The sequence below is a fragment of the Miniopterus natalensis genome, chromosome 11 (assembly GCF_054644295.1).
Source record: "Miniopterus natalensis isolate mMinNat1 chromosome 11, mMinNat1.hap1, whole genome shotgun sequence".
NCBI lineage: Eukaryota > Metazoa > Chordata > Mammalia > Chiroptera > Miniopteridae > Miniopterus > Miniopterus natalensis.
In genome coordinates this window covers 54097610-54118479 of record NC_142091.1, presented here as the reverse complement: position 1 = coordinate 54118479, position 20870 = coordinate 54097610, and the positions used below count along the sequence as shown (strand labels likewise).

At 44.9% G+C, this 20870-nt stretch overlaps 1 protein-coding gene across 1 annotated transcript in view; it reads right to left on the bottom strand.

The window, feature by feature from the left end:
• Nucleotides 1–14115, bottom strand: part of SLC17A6 (solute carrier family 17 member 6) — a 35556-nt gene extending 21441 nt beyond the window's left edge. The window contains exons 1-4 of the mRNA XM_087821782.1: nucleotides 13987–14115; nucleotides 13716–13718; nucleotides 11121–11373; nucleotides 9604–9722 (exon numbers count right to left, since the gene is read on the bottom strand). Of these exons, the coding sequence (XP_087677908.1) occupies nucleotides 9604–9722; nucleotides 11121–11373; nucleotides 13716–13718; nucleotides 13987–14072 (461 nt within the window). The 5' untranslated portion in view covers nucleotides 14073–14115. The remainder of the gene's footprint in view (nucleotides 1–9603; nucleotides 9723–11120; nucleotides 11374–13715; nucleotides 13719–13986) is intronic.
• Between the last annotated feature and the right edge of the window lie 6755 nt (nucleotides 14116–20870).

Sequence of the window (20870 nt, the reverse complement as noted above, 5' to 3'; positions counted from 1 at the left end):
AATCCATAAAGGAGTCAGTCAAGTAGAAATTATTATGGCCAATCATTATTGAATTGTTAATGTGTACCAGTCACTGTTCTGGATTCTCATTTTCAACTAACAACCACAATATCAAGAAGCTCCAACACTATCCTTATTTCATAGATAAAATAACCATGTGCCACTGAGTTAAATAACTTGGAAGGTCACATGAGTGCTAGGCGGAGCACTATGTTTCTATCTTCTTGGTCTGGTTGTAGATTCTAGATACTTAACCACTAAGCTCTGCTGTACCTTAATGGCAGGGGAACTGGTATTAGGCCTCACAGCACCTGCAGCAGCAGATCAAATAACAAGAACTTTGCAAGACAAAAACAGTAAACATTATCGATAGACGGATGGTTGCAGACATGGAGAGCAGAACTCAACCCCGCCCCTCCTGTTTTGAAGGAAGTACTTAAACAGAGGCTCATTTAGGGAGGGTTTTGTCTTCTTACGAACAAAGTCTAGGATGCAAAAAAGAAATGGAAGAAATAGAATTGAGTGTGGAAAAGAAGTTCCAGATTATAAAATAGTTTAGTGCAGTGATCTCCAGGTTTTATACCGTGTGAGAATCACCTTAGGGGGCTTGTTCCAGCACAGATTGCGGGCCACCAGAACCTCTGAGTCAATAGCTTTGTGAGGGGACCGAGACTTTGCGGTTCTAACAAGTCCCCAGGTGATATGATTCACTTTTCCTGACCTGAGAATCCCTGGTTTAGCAACGCCATGCTCTATATTCCCCCTCAACGTTGCAAAGGGGACAGATGTGGGGCAGAGGCAGGCCTAGATTGAACAGAGCTAGACAGAGCTGAAATTAGGGACTTACCTTTTATTACAGATGGGAGTGGCAAGAGTGGAACGGAATCACCTGCTAAGGGGAAGATGGGGGACATCTGCAATGGTGGCAACCATAAAAAGATTAAATTTAAAAAAGGGGGGGAGGATGATATCCTTGACAAAACACAAATCCTAATTAGGTCATCTGATCAAGACCCAAAGTGAAGTTCGCTGGCCTGGTTTTAAACTGTTCTCATTGACCAAACTGCCTAAGCAGCTGCCATATTTTTTTTAAGGAAGTATAAACAGCATGACATAATATTAGTTAAGAACAGTGTATGAATTCAAATTCCAACTCTGATTTCTTGATAGGTATGACACCGGGCAAGTTATTACTTAAGTTCTCTAAGCCTCACTTTCTACGTCTGTAAAATGAAGACAATAAGTTTTCATACTTCAAAGGATTGTCACAAAGATTAAATGAATCCGTTGTGAAAGGGGACTGTGTCTGGTTCATAGTAAATGGTTTATAAATATCAGCTATCATTACGTAGAAATTTCCTAACATTCAAGAGAGTTTTTAGAGAACGGTTATTCTCTGTCCCTTTCTTTGGGAATGTTTTTGACCTGGTTAACTAATGCTATTTCTGTGACAACGGATTGGACTTATTCCATGTCATCCTGAAATTCTAGCAACTCAAAGGTCATGAAGGCTTGTAGCGGAAATTCTATCTCCCATTTCGGAGGCAAACAGAATTAGTCAGCACGCATTAGCCTCTCAATCAGTAGCCCAACAGTGGATCTAAAATATCAGACAGGAAACATTTTTTAAAATTGATACCCTTCTCTGAATGTCTTGGTATTCCCCTACTCTTACCCCCAGTACTTCGCACACACACACACACACACACACACACACACACACACACACACACACCCCTTTTCCAGCTAATCTCCTCTCACAGATACTCCTAATGCTCTGTGGAGCACTTTTATTAGACAGCTTAAGATATCATGGGTTTCTCTACCCCCTCAGTCCCTTGAATTTCTTGGGGAACACAGTCCAGATCTCTGTTTCACTTCTTCAAACCCCATGATGCTAGCAGAAGGCTTTGTATATGGCATGTTCTTAAACTTTTGAGGGCAGACTTCAAATAGAGGGCAATGATAATGGCCCTTCCTGGGGCATAGGTATATGATGACATATCTCTTCTTTGAACCTGCTTTGTCCTGGTATCTTTTTCAATCCATTGGCCATTTATTTGTTCTTGAGCCTTTAATGGGGACACACTGCTGTTCTGGGTATCCTAACAATCCTAGGAGGCTGAGTGACTCACAGAATAACTGTAGGATGGCCGCGATGGACTAGAATTTAGAGTACCCCTGTGGAAAGATCCTCACTTGAGAGAGTGGCTGGGTTCAAGTACACGGCCCAGTCTGGCCTCATCCTTCAGTCTTTCAAACAACACTGTGGAAATCTCCTGAAGCCAACTGCCATTACACTTTCCGTTCATCACAGCATCCTGGTCAGCCTCTGAAACCACTGTCTCTGAAATGTTAACATAACACTGCTTTCCAAGTTGAATTAGGTCATCATGCTTGAGGGGCGATACATTCTCCTCTTAAAGAACCTCACCATGTGTCAATACTTAATGTAGCCGTGCATATTGTATTATGTGTGATGGTCATCATTTTTGTTTGGCCTGACGTTACAAAAACAAGCGAGCAGACATGAGCATTGACTATATTTCTGATATCTCAACAGACAGAAGAAAACAAATGAGACACCAAGAAACATCTAGTATTCATGTGACTTTCATGATTCCTAGCATTGGCCTCAACTTGGACACATAGTTGGGTTTCCTTGAACTGCCCTGAAAACAATGCCCACCGTAATAGGTTTTTCAAGTTTATCCTCTTATCAAAAGACTGGTCTAAAAAGTCAAATCATGCAAATAAATATTTTCATTATTCCACAGCCATGTTCTTTCCTACAGACCTAGCCAAGCACTAAGCAATACAGAAAATTTTTTTTTTTTAAAGAGACTGTAAAATAAATTGTTTTAAAAGAACATGCACAGTAAAGCTATTCAATAGGAGAAACCTGTTCAATAAAGAAGCACATCCTTTGAAATCAAACACACGGGTTCATACCCCACTTCTTCCTCTTACCAGCTAGTGATCTTTGGGAAATTAACTCTGCTACTGTGTTCAGTTCTGTCATCAATAAAACGGGTATAAGAGTGCCTGCCTTTTAGAGCGGCTAAGAGGAAGAAAGGTAAAAAATAAAATAAGGGCCATTTGCTTATTAAGCTTACTTTTCATAATAATACACCACTTGAAAGCTACTTAAAATTGTTGTTTCCTCATGACTTCCTCTGCAGCAAATGACATACTAAAATGGTTTCAATTTGCTTGGTTTTGAGTGAAAACCTAATTTCTACTTTTTTTTCTCTGTTTGTTACACACACGCATACATACACCAGTGTTTTTAAAGTGATTATATGTCAGAAAATGTAATCAGGTGAGGGGGGTCAATGGTAGGGGAAGAAGGACATTTGTAATACTTTCAACAGTAAAGATAAATTTTTTTAAAAAGAAAGTATAACCATTTCACACTGAAAGACAAAGGAAAGAAATGTGTGCATGAGTGTGTGTGTGTGTAAGTGTGGTGTAAGAGGCTCTATATTACTAAACAGGTCGCCAAAATTGAGAGGCATATAGTATTGCTGATATAGAAATGTTTGGAAAAGCAAATGCTGTTTTTGGAAACCTGCACCACGCCCTGCCTGCTGAACCGTCAGTGTGTTCCAAAGTGGGTTAGCTGGGAGATTCCCAGGCATATTCTTTTTCTAGGAGCCACAGCCACGAACACCCTCACAGATCAAGCCCACCCCACAAGGATTTGCCCAGAAGGGGTGACAGAAACACCGGTGACTTGTCACTTCTACAGATTATATCCATTTTCCCAGGATCAATCAATCTCCATTTGGGCAGTGGCTTGTCACTTAACAGGGAACTAGTGTAGCACACCCCAGGTGTGGCACTAATCCTCTCCTGGAGCGTGTGCAGGAATAGTGATTCAGGCTGTTTAATCTATTTAATCTAATCAAATCAGCGCTCAGGCACCTCCCTTTGTCACATCTGATGCCCCCACTCCCATATTAAATAAGGACTACGCGAGCACGAGCCAGCCCTCGGGGTCCCTTGGTGCATCATTAAGTTGTAAAAATGACTTCATCACTCATGGCAGAGAAATCAGACAGCCCCAACAGTGGCATATGGCAGAGGGGGATCATTCTACCAGCTGCCCACCTGACTCCTCCTTCAAAATCACGGCCCTCCCCTCCAGAGGCCGCCCCTTCACCGCAGTGGTAGGATGTGGCAGCCCAGGGAAAGCCAGCGCTAGTAAGGGGTGAGGGGAGGGGAGCACAGAAGGCCAGAGAAGCTGAGAGAAGCTTGTGTCAGCAAACCACGTGCAAGCCCTTAGGGACACCCCCCCCCCATCCATCTATTCATCTTGCGGAAGGAAGGCGTATTTGCTTTGCCGAGGAAAGGAAGGCCTCTTCTGCATTGCCCTAGATACCTAACCTATAGGGCCCACAATGGGAAGGCAGCTGGATTCTGACAGGCAGCCAGATGAGGGAGACAGAAATAGTCACCTCTGGCCCGAAAAGACTGAAGACCTATGAGTGCTTTTCCACCAGAGCAGGACAGGGGGCCCTTGCAGCAGGCTTTACGGGTATGGTCTGAATTATTTTCTCACACAAAAGGGATTTGCAGATGTTTCTCACTGGAAAGGGTAAGGAACCCTGGCCTGCAATGAATGTGGCAGTAAACAGTTAAGAACAGAGACAAAAGATGATAGGTAGGTAGGTAGGTAGGTAGATAAGCAGATAGTGTATGAGTAAGTTTTGTGATTAGACTTTAGATTTCCAATAAATGCTTATTCTGATAAATAAAGCACACTTTCATTGTTTTTATTTCTAAGAAGAAAAAAGACAGAATAGCTCCAGCAAAAGTTTTCTTTCTGGGCTTAAAATATAAAGTTGTTATGTTTAAAATATCTTTATTCCTCTTGCTCTGAAAATCATTCTCACCAGGGGATTTTCATAATTAAGTTAACCAGAATATTTATCTAAAGCATATCAGATTTCATTTTTGTAAATGCAAATGCACATTAATAAACTGTTTTAAAATCCACCCATTTGAGCCTGTTCATGCTTAAGTATGAATTGCTCTTTTACATTAGTAGAATGAATTGAATTGGATCCTTCCAAATCCCAAGGAAGAACACTTCTTTAACAAAAGGTCTAAACTATCCCCTCCCCCACCAATCTTCTAGGAGCCCAAACTGCTAAAGGGGCTGGATAGGTAGGAAAAGTTCTAAAAAAACAGATAATCACACTCCTTGTTTAAGTCATTATCAAGTTTGGATGTTGCCTTTTGCAGAGAGAACAGAATCATTCTTGTTGTGGCCAAATAGTTTGGGAGCCAGTGTACACACACACACACACACACACACACACAAATACAGTATGTTTCTCCTGCCACAAAAATCTAAGGATCCCTTGGGCCTACTAAAGGCTTCTCTCTCTAATTCATGGATTTCTGTCCAGGATTTGGGGCATGATAGATTGTAGGCACTGATTCAGAGAGCAGATGGCTCAGCCTGCTGCTGAAAGTGAACTTTGCAACGAAGCACAAAATATCAGGCAGAGATGTTAAATTTCAAAGTAGATGTGGCCTGTGCTCATGTACTATGAGACACCTGAATTTTAGTCTCAATCTCTTTGTGACCTTGGGCAAGTCACCACCTCCCTGATTCTCTATTTCCTTTCCTGGTCTGTAAAAGGAGAGGATTGGGTTAAATGAGCCCTGTCCAGCTCTACTACGGGTTCTTTCTGTTACAGGGAGTTCATTCTATACGACAAACACATGCAACCCTTTTCTGAATTTAAGATTTTATTAATAATGAATGACAACAGCAAACAATTATTGAGTGAGGCATTTGTAGGAATTTTACACATATTCTTATTTAGCTGTCAGGATAACCGTATTAGGTAGGTATTTTTGTTAGTCCCCTCTTACAGAAATATAAACTGAGGCTCAGAGAGGTTAAATAATGTTTCATGTCATTCAGTTATTAAATAGCACATTCAGGAGCCTGAACCCATACAGTTTGTTTTAGAACCTATATCTTAAGCACTATACCATGCTGGGTTTTTTTTTTAAAGCTGCAAACATTTTGTTGTGATGTTTATTTTATTTATTTAACAAGGCTCTATCATGGGCCAAGCACTATCTGAGAGGCTAGGTATAGAGCAGTAAAAATTTCTCATGAAATTTACATTTTATTGGAGAAAGGCAGACATTAAACAGAGATAAAAGTAAGTAAAATAGGTGGCAATAAGTGCTATGTAAAACACTAAAGTGGGGTTGGCAAATCAGGGGGACAGGAACAGATTAGGGAAAAATTTTAAATAGGGTTTAAGTAATATTGCTCCCTAGACTAAAGAGGCAAGAATAATCTTTATGTATAATATCATCCAATAAAACCATGATGTTGGTCAAACTTCCTTTGATAATTCTGCCGTATTTGATTATGCTCACAGCAAAATTCTGAGTGTGTTTTTTTCACATTAAATACTCACCCAGCAAGGGTCCCCCTCACTCTCTCAATACAAGGCAGAAATAGTCTTTAGCCATTTCACGTTTGTAAATATCTGCATTACTGGAAGCTCCATGCCCCCCTGTATTGTTTAAAGGCAAAATTAATCGTCCCTAACACCTTTTAATCACTATGTTAAATGTTCTCATCTGAAAACACGACAGATCTTACGAGAAGTCTTTCTTGATTCCCCACCCTGAGGCCCTCCACGGAGGTGACTAAATTCTCATGCCCAGGACCTGCAGTAGCCTTTTAAGGGAAGACAAAGGAAGAGGCAAGAGCCGCCCTCTGGAACTGAGTTTTCTCTCCCCAGGACCTCCCCCCGCCCATTTCCTCCATTCCATGAGCAAGAAAGCAAGAATACTTAGAATTTGACCACAAAAAGAACCAAGAACTTGTATTCTGCCCCAGCGTGGGCCTGCGTTTGCTTCGTGCATAAGATGGAGGCGCCACATCACTCCTGTTTGTTTTGCATTGAGAACCTGCCTGGCAGTGTAGCCAGGAGCCCTTCTCTCCTGAGGAGCAGGCCCCACACGCCCCCGTTCCTCTGTTCCAGCCCCACCCGGAACAGTGATGGCAAACATTTTCCAAAGTGAGCTTCTCTTACACCTAGAGGGAAAGGAATCTGTCCCCAGTAGCCCACCCAGGGGAAATTTTGTTCTATTATTAAATGATCTATAGGGAGAAGCTCATTTGAATGGGCATCAGTACTCCTAGGTGGAAACTGGTCTTGCTGTGTTGTTTTAACTGTTTTTGAAAGCGATTATAATAGAATACACACATTTTTCAAACCAATTCTAAAAATCTCTCCGATTTTGTGTTTAAAAAAAGCTTTCTAAGATTAAATTCTCTGTAGCCTGTATAGGACTAATTTGACATTCGTCAACATGTTAATAATAGGTATCTTTGGGTGATTAAATTATTTATGATCATAATTATCCTTTCTTTTTTTATATATTTTTATTTCATGTGTAATACTTTTATAATTAGAAAATGGGATGTTATATATTTTTAAAACCTGTTTTCACAAGTGGCTTCAACTGTACTTGTTTTATTATATTTTTTAAATATAGCAAAGATGTCAGAATCCTAAGATAATAAAGAAGCTAGTCTATAATCTTCTATCTGTTCATATTTTACAATGAATTTTAACTTAGTTTTCTCAGTCTTGGAGAACACAGATCATTGCACATGAAAACATTAAGTTCCTCTCCCTTGAATACTTATCTAAAGGTAAGGTGTACAGCAATCCAAATAAAAATTCTAAAATTCAGAAATTTTTCCTCTGAGGAAAATGTACCAAATAAATTAGAACCTGAGTCAGCATAAGTCTTTTCTTTAATAAAAATGATGAAAATGATAACAATGAACTTGCTTTAAACACACACACACACACACACACACACACACACACACACACAGAGGGAGAAAAGCCTGTTTACTGATCTGCCAGTTTTACAACCAGGAAAGCTGGGGCATCCCTGGTGTTTTTTTCTTGGCAGGAAAATGTTAGCATTTTAACACTTGGCAATCTGGAGGCTTTGACTGAAAAATCTTACGGCACAGCCATTATATTTTCATTTCACATTATCTGTGTTTCCTGTATCATTGAGGGGAGGGTGTTGGTGAATTATTGGATATTTATGCCCTGAAGTGAAAATATTTCATATATGTATTTGGAATATCTTTCCGGGGACGTTTATTTTATTTTAGAAAATATTTTATAGGAAAAATGAAATGAAGACACTATGTATTATGGATATAAAAGCCAAAAATATAACAAGTACATTATCAATAATATTTAAGGGAATATTTCCTTAGATTTTTCTGCCTAATATCATTTTTCCTTTTATTCATAAAATTTATAAAATTGAGTTCTCTACACAGTCCATGCTTTTCATTTTAAACAGGTTCCTTTTAAAAAAGAATATTTGTGTCTTGCCAGATCTAAGTGCTAACCATCTGCAATGTCAGAGTTAAAACAATACTCACAGGGCACTATTCTAAATCTATTGCACTCTCCTCTTGACATTTTGAAAGACTGTCCCCAAATGTTCACTCGAGAATCATTAAGCCTGAAATAAATTCCCAAGAATTCCTTCCTAGGCCTTGGGAAGGACTGGGAAATCTTGGGTAAGAAGACACCTCTGGGAATGGGCCTGTGCGGGTGACAAACGCCACTGGAAATGGCCTGGGAGGTTTCACCGAGAGGTGGAGAGGGCCTGGTTTACAGCAGACCGGAGACCCGACCAGGAGGCGCCAGGTCTGACGGAGGACGGAGGTCCGTCTGTGGGGCGCCGGTGCAGCCCACCTGGAGGGGCGAAGGCCTGCGCGCTGCACCAGCTGGCAATCCGGGCGCGAAGAGCGCCCAGTTTATCTGTCATAGTCCACGCCGTGAAGGGAACGACGCCGCCTCACCCTCGACGGCTGTGGGTTTTGACGCTCCCACCCCAAATGTCCGGGTGCCTCTGCGGGCGGCGCTCGGGGCGCTCCTGAGGGCGGACCCTGGGACCCCCGCGGCGGGCGCGGGAGCAGCTGAGCCCCCGCGCGCCCCGAGCGCCCCGCCCCTACCCCGCAAGCTCCCTGCAGGTGGAATCGCCCCCGGGGCGCCTGAAATCCCCGCAGCCTCAGGAGAAACCAATAGTTCAGACCTAGAGCTCCACCTGCGCGGGCTCGGCCCGGCTTTCGACGCGCCCTGCGGGGAGGCCGCCGCAGCAGGGAGCCGGGCACCAGAGGGGCGCACCCCGGAGAGCCCAGCCCGTGACGCCCGCGCCCCGCGGGGCACCCTGCCCTGCAGCCCCAGCGCGGCCCGCTCGCCGCACAGGCCTCAGCTCCCCCCAGGCCTCACCGCACGTCGGCTATTTTTGCGAAGGGTGTTTTCAGTCGGGGCGGCGAGGCAGCGACACCGCGCGCCTGGGACAGCCCTGTCCTTTCGGGGGGCTTACTCTGGAAGGAGGCACCAGCAGCTCCTGCTCCGAGAGGGGGTGCCGGGGAACTGGGAGACGCGGCCTCGCAGTCCCCCCCCCCGGGGGCTGTCGTCCCGGCCCCCCCCCCGTCTCCGCCCCCCCCCCCCCCGTCTCCGCCCCCCTCCTGCGGGCCGAGCTCCAGGACCCCAGCCCGGCCGCGCGCGTTACCTGTTGGCCGCCAGCCGGGACGCGATGTAGCCGCCGGGAATCTGCGTGATGATGTAGCCCCAAAAGAAGGAACCGTGGATCATCCCCACGGTCTCGGGGTCCCAGTTGAATTTGGCTTTCTATGGGAGTAGGAAAAATTTTTTTTTTTAAAAAAATAAAAATTAATTTAAAAAACAGGCCGAGGAAGAGCGTAGAGTCAGTGCCTGGGCTGAAGATTCGCTTTCAGCCAAAGGGCCCTCAGTCCGGGGGTACTCGCTGCCTTCGGGGCGTGCGGGTGGGTTAGTGTTCGTTTCCTAACGAAACAATCAACCCCCCTTAGAGGGACGCGCCTCCTCTAACGGAAAATCCGAGCTCATCTGAAACGTGTTGTGATTAACAGCAAAGCTGGGCCCCTGGCTGGGCCCCGGGACCCCGTGAGGCTGGTCGGATCGCCTGGGTGAAGGCGGAAGCCTCGGGGCTCCCCTTTGGGAAATACGGGCTCCCCAGGGAGAGGTTCCGTTACCCCCCGCGCGCAGAGGCGCCGGGCTGGGGGCACCGGGGAACCGAACCCAGCCCTGGAAATCCTGGGGAAGGACACGGGGCGCTGGGGGGAGGGGCGGAGGCCGGGGGCGCTGGGAAGGGGGTGGTCCCAGCAAAACACTGGTGGGCGCGGGCCCGAAAGACCTGGCCCCTGGCCCCGGGGAGTTGGGGGTCGGTGGGGAGCGAGCAGCCGCTCGGGCGGTGGTGGGAGCCCGGGAGGCGGGGGCCTGCGGGTCGGGGCCTCACCCCGCCTCCGCCAGCCCGGGCGGCGCGCCAGGTGGACCTTGGAGTGAACCGGGAGGAAACCCTGCTTCGGAGAGGGGGGGAGGCCAAAGGGCGTTTGTTCCGCCTGAGGAACCGGGGCCCCTTTGCCCCCCTTGGGTAACATTTTGAAACCAGCGCGCTTTGCCGCGTCTCCCGCGACCCCCGGGGCCGCCCAGCGCTCGCGGCCTCCCGTCCAAAGCGCGGGCGGAATGAACCCTCGCGACCCTCCGTCCCCGGGCTCACGGTCACCCCGGTCCCTGCACGGAAACACCGACCCGCCGGTTTCCGTGACCTTGGCACTGACCCTCCCTCTAGGGGTCCCCCGCACACGCTAAGATCGCGGGGTCGCAGGGCCGGGCGCGCAGGGGGCGCCGCGTCGGGGCCGCTCCCGCCCGCGGGGCGCACGGCTCCCGAGGCCCCGGGAGGACCCTGCCCGCCCGGCGGCGCCCCGTGGGTCTGACTTCGTTTCATTTTCATTATTAAAAGTGCGTGGCGGGAATTGGAGGGATTCGGCGGGAAATTACAACTAACGCGCTGCTCCATCCCTGGGGGGGGAAGGAAACGATTTCGATTTAGCGGACATCCCTAAGCCCGGGTTTCGTGTATGACGTGACTGTTCCCCAAAACCTCGTGAGCGACACGCTCTGCTCCACTCTGCAGGCGACAAAAGGAAGGCGGGGGAGGGGGGGGGCTCGGGAGCGACGCGGGCGGGGGCGCGGCCGGGAGGGGCGCACCTCCTTGATGACCTTGCCCCCGCGGTGGATGGTGCTGTTGTTGACCATGTCCACGATGGCCACGCCCAGGTTGCAGCGGATGCCGAAGGAGATGCAGAAGCCCAGGCCGCTCATGATGGCGATGATGTAGCGGCGCGGGAGCCCGAAGCACGTGCAGTCGCACAGCGGCGCCTTCTTCTCGGGCACCTCCAGGGGCTTCCCATCCTCCGTCAGCTCGATGGTCTCCCCGGTGTCCTGCTTCCTTTCCAGCACCCTGCGCGGCAGAGGGGGGGGGCAAGGACGCCCCGGGTTAGGCACCCCAGGCGCCGCGGGTCCCCAATTCCCCGGGCCCGGGGGGCTGAGGGGAGGGGCGCTGACCCGCCCCCGGGGGAGGGAGTCGAGGCCTCAGGGCCCCCGGGCTCTCCAGCCTCCGCCAGCCCCTGCCCGCGCAGGGTCCCTGCAGTTTAACGCCTCCGGCCTCGGGCATCAGTCGGGTCCCCTGGGACCCGCCCCCGCAGCACGCAGGCGGCTTGGGCCTAACTTCCTCGCGGGGTCTGCAGCTTAGGAGGCGCACCCCAAAGGCGCCTTCTTTGCAACTGTGTAGGCGCCTCCCCGCCGCAGCGCGTTACCCCGAGACGGGCTGTTTTACCCGAGGCCGGCCGAGGCCCCGCACCCGCCCCGCGCCTTCCTTCCCGGGCGGCTTAAAGCTTCCCGGGCGGTGGACGCCACGACCCCCCCGCCCCCCAACTGAGCCCGGGCCCGCGGGACCTAGGCCTCTGGGGTGCAGCGCCCCGGCGGAAGGGTCTGTGGGCGCTCCCTCTGCGGGAGCCGCGCCCCCTCCGGCCCCTCCGGCCCCAGGGCGCCAATGCAGCGTTTGCTCTCCGCTCACACGTCCTACTTTTGCCCCTGGTTACTCGAGTTTGAAACAAAGGCCTCGGCAACCTATGGCCGACACCTAGGCTTCCTCCTGCCAGAGCATGAATAATTAATTATCCACAATCTCGCGTCACCACTCTCTCAGCTACAGACACCGAAAAACGTCCCCGGCCCACTTCCAAAGACTTAAAATGCGCCTCCCTGGGGTGCAAACGCGCCCCCGTCAGCTCGGGTGCGACGGCCCACGCCCCGGGGGAAGGTCTCACGTTGAGTTCTCGGTTTGTGTTTTTTAATTAGGAGAGCACTTCACAAGGTTGCACCCGTCTGATTCCTTTTAGGCTTTTGTCCTTGGGGCGGGGGGGAGGGGAAAGCGAAGCGATAGGAAGGTTTTTACTAAAAGCTGGTAGTGTTGTTTCTAGTCCACAATATGCCCGTGAAATTTCTATTTCAGAAAAACAAGACAACGACTGTGAACGGTAACATCACCGTGGTCCCTTGAGATAAATGCTTTCAATATTTAAACAGAGAACCTCTCCATTTACAATTTGCAGGTATTTCCAGTCTACCATACAATTGATTTCTGTGTGCGCCCTTTTAAATGATAAATCCAGGCACAATTGTTTCATACACATGGATAAAGCAAATGAAATTCTAAGATCAATTCCAGGAATGCAGAGCTTGGGCGATGGCGGTCAAGCAATTGAAGGCTACCAGGGGGGGAGAAAAAAAAGCCGTACTTCCAAATTCTACAGAATAACACCTGGGAATGGGGCACAGATGTATTTGGGGCTCTGTTGATGCTGAATCCTAAAATCCAATCCCAATCCCAATTGTAGAGCACAGGGCAATATATACCGGGAGAGAAAATTTGAACTAATGAGGCTTCATTTGTTTCACACTGGCTTCGCATACTCCTATTACAAAGTCGAACTCTGCACCTGAACGCCCCACCTGATGGCAGCTGGGCGGGGAAGGCACAGCTCTTCCCAGGGCAGCTGCGGGACTGCAGGGCCCTTGCGGTAGCTACTGCGGCACAGGTGCTGGATGGAGCCTGCGTGAAGCCACCAGGACCAAAGAGATTTGGAAAGCTGGGAGGCGCGCTGGTCATTTTCTATACATTTCCAAAGGCTTCTGTCTCCCAAATGTGAAAATTAGCGCTCTCCTGGAGTCATTTATTCTCTTGTTTCTGCACTCTCGTCTCGATTTTGCTCCTATTATTAAGAAACGGCGTGTTCATAGAATATCTGGAAAGGATTTAGTTGTGAAATTTACAGCATAATTAGGACAATGACTATCGGGAGGCTAAATTTAAAAAAAATTAATTTCCAGTACTTTCCAAGTCATGTTGCTGGTTATTATTATGGGTTTTTGTTTTTTTTTTTCTTATAAGTAATGTGACCTTTCCCATACAAGAAATAGGCTTCAAGGAGAGGTCAAATAATAACAAATACCCAGACGTTGTCCTGGGTTCAGGAAGAACTGCTTTCGCTATCAATTATTGATATGTTTTGATTCCTCTTTACAGAAGGATGGTGCCCTTGGGGGATTCACTACTCAGGTGGTTTTTAAAGCTCAGATCTAAATTTCTTTTTACCATTACTCTTTGGAATTTCTTGATTAATTGTTAAAGGGGTGCATTTAAAAAATATTATTATTAATTTGTCTGCAACCAAGGAATTTGCACCAAATGAAAGGTTCTTTGAACGGGTACTGGTCATTTTGCAATTGTAAAGAGGATACCTCCTGGGCAGGAAAGGACAAGAATCTGCAGGTACGGAAACAAAAACCACACACACAAACACAAAGCAGACAGGTTCTTTTAGCGCAACATTCCTGAATAAATAAGCAGGTTCCCAGAGCAGCCCCGCTCCAGCCATGAGCAAGGAAAAAGACTTTCCGATCATATTACAAACCTCTCTAAGCAGCCAGGGTTTGCGGAAACAGCCCTGCAGGGTTTTGTTTTTTTTTTTCATGCTGAGCCCCAGGCAAATAGGGGTTTGCTTTCTCTTACCTGTAGATCTGGCCGAGGGATTTTCCAGCAAAATTCTTTAGCCCCTCTTTTCCTGGGGTCAAAACCCTTTGTTTTACGGACTCCATTCTTGCAAAGCCTGGCGTCGGGCTCTTGCCAGATTTAAGTAGTGATCGCTATAGAAGGCGAGAATGGCGCATATTGTCTTAACCCCTTAAGGTAGTTGTGGGCTTTTTCTTCTCAGCAGAGTGGTATTGATGTGCCTCCAGCAAGCGTGCGAGTGAGAGAGGGGAGGGAGAGTGAGAACAGAATACAACAGAATAGCTGCCTGCAGCCCACGGGTTTCCTAATAGGAGAGTTGGTAGACACAATCAGAAAGTCTCATTGGAAGGGGAGGTTCCGGTGGCACAGGGCGCACGCAGTGCCACGGTATTTGGGCGGGTGCCGACGAGTCCTCGCTCTCGAAGTCAGTCCACTGGAAAAAAAAAAAAAAAGCAATTTAAATTCCCGGTGTCGAAAGCCTTATTGCTGTGAAATCTTCTGGCTTTTCAACGGAAGGGTGGCTAGATCACAGGACCCCTGTGTAAGGACAAAGGCAAAAGAATAGTACTTTTTTTAAAAAAAATAACGTGTGTTTGCTGAAAGGAGCAGGGCGCTTCCAACACTCAAGGGAGCGTCTTGGTCTCAGGGGAGCGGCGCCGCTGCCTCGGGTCCCCTCGCGTCCCGCGGCGCAGCCCGAGTCGCGTTAAGGTGGAGAGAGCTCGCCGCTCGTGGCGGCCCGGGGTGAACGGCGGCGCGGCGGCGGTCGGCGGCGTCGGGGAAGGTGCCTCGGCCGGCCGGGCGCGGCCCCGGGCGCCCGCGGCCGCTTCAGCACCACGGACAGAGCGAGCGGGGCGCCGGCGCGCGGAGCAGGCGCCCGCCTCCCGGGAGCGCGCCGCCGACCAGCTCCCTCCCGGGGATCGCCAGGCGCCGATGCTATGGAGACCAAGTGGGAAGGTGGCACCTTCGCCGGGGCGCAGGGAGAACGCTGCACTGGGCGCTGCCAGGGAGGAAGACTTGATTAAAAACGGACAGGTTCCTTCTGGTCTCCTACATTGTGGCCAGCACGCGGGCATCATCTGTCTGTTGCAAGGAAGGAAGGTTGCAACGTGTTTTACTTCTGTTTGTGGTATTCTGGGGCGCCCGGGCTCCCTCGGACGTACAACATATGTACACAAAATGCATAATTATATTGTTCATGTGTTTGGTTTTAACCCTTGATAAGAAAGAGGAAAGGAAGGAAGGAGGGAGGGAAGGAGGGAAGGAGGGAGGGAAGGAGGGAGGGAAGGAGGGAGGGAAGGAGGGAGGGAAGGAGGGAAGGAAGGAAGGAAGGAAGGAAGGAAGGAAGGAAGGAAGGAAGGAAGGAAGGAAGGAAGGAAGGAAGGAAGGAAGGAAGGAAGGAAGGAAGGAAGGAAGGAAGGAAGGAAGGAAGGAGGTGGGGAAGAGAGAAAAGAAGAATACCTGCACCCTCAGTGCCTTTGGTTAAATAAAAGGTGGGTAGTTTAATGTATATTCCTTGGAAGTTTATGATTCTTTGCTTAACTAATTCACAGCACACTACTGAAATATCAATATACTGACAAAATTTGTGGCCACACATTGTGCTTGTCAATAAACAATTACTGATGATATTTTCAAGATTTATTTTAAATTACTTATATTCCTTTAAAATGTGATTTTTGCCTCATTTTCTCCTCAGGCAGAATTATAGACATTTATTTAAGACTTTTGTTTATATGTATATATGGGTATAGCATCAACGAATCTAATTCATTAAGTAAAGCAAGAAAACTATACTAGCTTAGTGTTAATTATTAATGCATTTGACATGCATCACAATCCTCTGAGAGGCAATTCAGGCAAATGATTCCAAAATAGTTTGCCCTTGGACCACATTCTCAAGGTTGAAATCTCTGGATTTATTTAAGCCAACAGGGGGAGTAGATTTTTCTTAGGGATCCTGGGACCAAATCTCAGAAGCATGAATCTAAATACAGAACCGTGTAAGAATGTTCCCTAAGTCAGCCAATAATAATACAATGGACATGTATGCACAGAATGGATAGCTGAAAAAAAATGTCGAAAGTAGCTAATAGTATCCGCCATTGTTCAATTAGATAGTTATATAAATATGTAATAAATGTATACCTTCTATAAAACAAGCCATATTTCTAAAACTCTGGAATGCATCAAAATAATACCTATCCCCAAAGGTGATCGAGCATGAGGAGGAAAGAAAAAAAAAGACAATTAAGCTATCTCCTTCCAAACAAAAGATTCAAGCAAGTCGGGACGTGACTCATCTACATGCTTTTGAAAATAATCTGCTTTTCCAATCTTTAGTGACCAAATTCATTAAATGTAATTCATTTAGGGATACCCATGATTTTGAAATTCTGGAAAGTTATAGAAAAAATCTAAATTAAATAAATATCTGTGAAGCTTGATGGTGACATAAAAATGATTCTGCTAAGCACTTCTGCTCACGGTTGACCCCAAATGTCCAGAGATCTAAAACACCTAATTGCTAAGTCTGACTATATACAGCTGAGGGGGCACCAAGCAATAGCAACCCAACATGAAAACATTGTTTCTAGAATAATATAATGACATTCACCTTTATTGAAATAAATGTTATCTGGATCTCTCCCCCATTCTCTTAGTAGTAGGGTGGGTGCTTGAATAAGAGTTACTGCTAATACTGATTTATTCATTCTGATAATATTCACTTATTGCCTAGAATTACACTAGGATCTGGAAATGTCCCCTGAAATATCTCACGAGCTACATGGGAAACAGGCACATAAATAAAATTACAAATAATTACGGATAAAATTGGACAATTGATCCAGCCTGGGATTGAAAGTGTACAGAAAAGATTTTAGGAGGCGATGGTTCCTTGTCTGTCTTAAGAGAAACGTAGCCCTATGAAGATGATGGCAGCCTCGTGGAACTAAGTGGGGATAGGTGGTGCTACTTGGAAAGCATCCCGGCCGGAGGGGACATCTTGAGCAAAGTCGTAAACACGTGGAAAATGCTCTATGTGGAAAATTACAAGAATTGTTCCTAGGCCACCTGAAACCAAAGAATGCCAGTTAAGCTATTCTTAATAGCAACTCCCAATATAAGAGGCATATGTTGAGACACTACTTACTAATCTAACAGATTTTCTTCAAGTGCGGTTCCAAAATCTAAACACTGAACATGTATTTTTGTGATTTTAAGTTCACCAGATTTATCTTTATGCAAAGAAATATTGGTAGTTATACATACGGTATTAATTTAGTGATGTTGAAAAAGCCTTTCCTTTTCTGGACACTCTGCCTTATCCTCAATATCTTCCATCCAATTTTAACAGTGCCTATTGAATTATTAGACACCTCTTCCTGTACAGGAATGATCCTCTCTTCCCAAGCACTCTTAAAAATAAAAGGGGAGGGTTTTATAGACTATAACCAATGTGTGTAGCCTATTACACTTTACAAATGACTTTCACTTACATGACTTCATTTATTCCTTATAATTATTCTTTGAAATAAACTAGTTTTATTCCCATTTTACTGAGGGGGAACATGAGATTTAATGAATTGCCTGGAGCCATGCAACCAGCAGTGAAGGAGCAGCATGTGTTAAGAGTAGTTTCTCACCACTTAAGATCTTGTTAAAATATAGATTCTGATTCACCAGGTCTACAGTGGAGGCCCAGATTCAGCAATTCTAGTAAGTTTCCAGGGCCGCTTGCCCATGAAATCACACTTTGAGCATCAGCGGTGTAGGTATGAAATGTGAAATCAGCTGACCTGCATTTGCATTCTCACGTTGTTGATCGTCATCCCTATGACTTTGGATCAATCACTTCAGTTTAATAAACTTCAAGTTTCTAATTTGTACAAGGTAATGCTTGCAGTAAATGCTTCCACGTAGTAAAATTCCATGGCATTTTCATGAACTTATTCACTGATGCAATGCCATGTTTTCTTTTTTTCTTCAACCCGCAGAATTTCCTATCGTATATGAGCTAAATGGTCCATAATGAACTGAGGAAAATGCCATTCGTATAGAGAGATGTGCTCCTTGCTCAGAGCTCTACCTTCTTATGTATTTAAAGAATACATTTTTGTTTGTTTTTCTAGTAGATGTTAAATTTTTCTATGCAATTGTTTAAATAATTTCTTCACAGTAATTCTTTGAAATTCCCATAAAATATTACCTAATAGCACCGTGATGGATTTCCATTAGTTTATGGCCCTGTGTGAGGGAATACTTTTGAGAGATCATTTAAATGTCTTGCAAATGTCGCCCCCTGGTGGAAGGATATGTTATTATTTTAGAAGCAATTGTAGCCCTTAATTATGTAGTTAAAACTACTGGACTGTTTTCTTTCTTTTTTCTTTCTTTCTCTCCCTCCTCCTCTTCTCCCTCCCCCCTTTTCTCTTTTTTCTACTCCCCTCCTCCTTCTCTTTGATATTTCTTAAATTAAAATCTATAGAGAAAAATACAAAGTATCTTTGTGAGCAATGTATTTGCCTGAACAAGTGCTAAATGTCCTTTAGAAATAATTTCTTTTCATGAGAATCCCTCAGTTGACCGAAGAATTATTACGAGAAACCTCACTCCATTAAGATTTAAAAATGGCATAGTAATCACGTGCGGGCAACGGGTTAGAATTTTTGATCATAATAGGATGAATTGTGATAATTTTATGATTATTTCAAAGTAGAAATATGCTTGATGTTTCCTTTTCTGTCACCGAGTGTGTGTGTGTACATACATAAGGTGCCACATTTAATGCTATTTATAAATATTGCTGATATGTTTTTAAGGAAAATTTATTTCAAAACATATTTCAAGGTATCTAATTCTGAGGCTATTTTGAATGCAATGTTTTCTATTTATTATTTCAACAAATATTCACTCAAGTGACACTTGCATCTATTGTGAGTTTGGCCCTTTTCTGGGGTATAGTAAGCAATTAATTCAGCAGCGTTTTATAGCTTTTTATAATAAATGTAGAGAGTGCACATTCCTAAAGAGAAAACTGCTTGGAACAGCTTTTTTACAATACGGCTTTATTTGACTTTGAATTTCTAAATCGATGTGCATGCTAATAATCCTACACTTCTTTCAGGTTGGAGCCATACAGATAAGCTCCAGGATTCATCAGTTAATTTGTCTTATTAAAGGTTCCTAAGGGAACAGTTTTTAGTTCAGCTTTGTGTTTACTTTGCAGTGTTAGCTTCAGAGATAGTTTCAAGAAATCATCATTATACAATTTCTCAAGGGCCAGAGATAGAAGAAATAATTTAGTTTGTCTTACTCACACCTGTGTATGTAACACCTAATACTCCACATTGTTATATTTAGTGACCTTGTATAAAATACCTTCTGATTTTTCTGTGATCTGTCTGATCAAACAACTGGAAACAGAAAGTTTGAAATAAATGTACATTGTAATCTTAAGAATATATATTTAACTACCAGGAATGTATGTATATAATTACATATGTAATGTGTCATATTTGTGTGCATCTTACTCTGTATAATTTACCATCAGAAAGATTTATACATTTAATTCCAGTTCTTTATTTCTGTACTCAAGGAAAAGAAAAACCCTATTCACAACATACCATTATGCCTTGAGAAAATCCAAGTTTTAATATGAATGGAGACCAAATACTACTTTTTTATTGTCAAAAAAATTTCTATTTTTGAATCCTACACTATATACATAAAGTAATGTAATAAATATGAGAAGGACTTTAAAAGCATTAGTGTCTTTAAGGTCTCAAAAATATTTTCCTAAAGTACAAGTTTTGATGGTATAAGGGACTATTGGGGGAAATTAAGACTAGAAAAGTGATGCAACTTGTAAAGAGAATAAAAGATACTATACACTTCAATATGAAGAAGACCAAGGCAGAGATGACCAGGCCTGAAGGTATTGTACAGATAAATAAATAGATTAAATGACAAATAATATATACTATTTGGGGGGTCTGATGAAATCATCCCTGATTGAAATGTCGCTGTCTTTCTGGGTCCTATAAAATCCTAATTTGCTTTCATCAACCTGGGTTACTGACTCCCTCCCTTTGGGTACCACATGCTTGTCATTCCAGGCTGTGGAACACTGTCTGCCTTGAGGAAAAGCACCTAACAGTATTGAAATCTCCCACTTGGCTGCAAACAAGTAGGTATCTTCTGTTTAACTTCTTCAGACTCTTTTCTAAGTAACTTAAAGTATCTGAAGCAGAAGGTGCAGGGATTTCACTTCTAGAATATTTAGAGTGACATTTTCCAAAGTAAAGATCTGAATGCATAGTTGGGTGACAGGATAGAATACTGAAAATACAGAGTAGTTTGCTACTGTAAGCATATTTTAATCATAATTTTGGAAAAGTAAAAACAATAACAAAAATATAATGCAATACAGTGACTATAAATATTTTCTAACTGCTGCCCTCTAGTGGCCACAAGAGGAAAAGATTACATTGAAAAGGCTGATTTAAATTGTTTAAAAGTAAACAGGTAAGCATGTATCAAATGATACTCATATTATATGTGTGGCTTCTTTACTAGCATAAAAAATAAAAGGGCATATAAATCAGTGTTTAAAAATTGTGCCACAACTTGCACAATTTTTTGTGCCTTCCTGTGGGATTTTGATAACGGTAAGGACACTATTATACTGTGGTGGGAACCATTGTGGGTAGGTAACTGACATTTAGGATTGGTCTCACCATGGAGCTATGCACTTCACAGGGACAAGAACTCTCTTCAGTATGATAAGGACTTAGTTTGCCTGGGATTGAATCCTCTGTGGGTGAGTTTCTTAATCTGCTCAAGTCTCAGTTTTCTCATGTGAAATAGCTGTAATAACATTACTT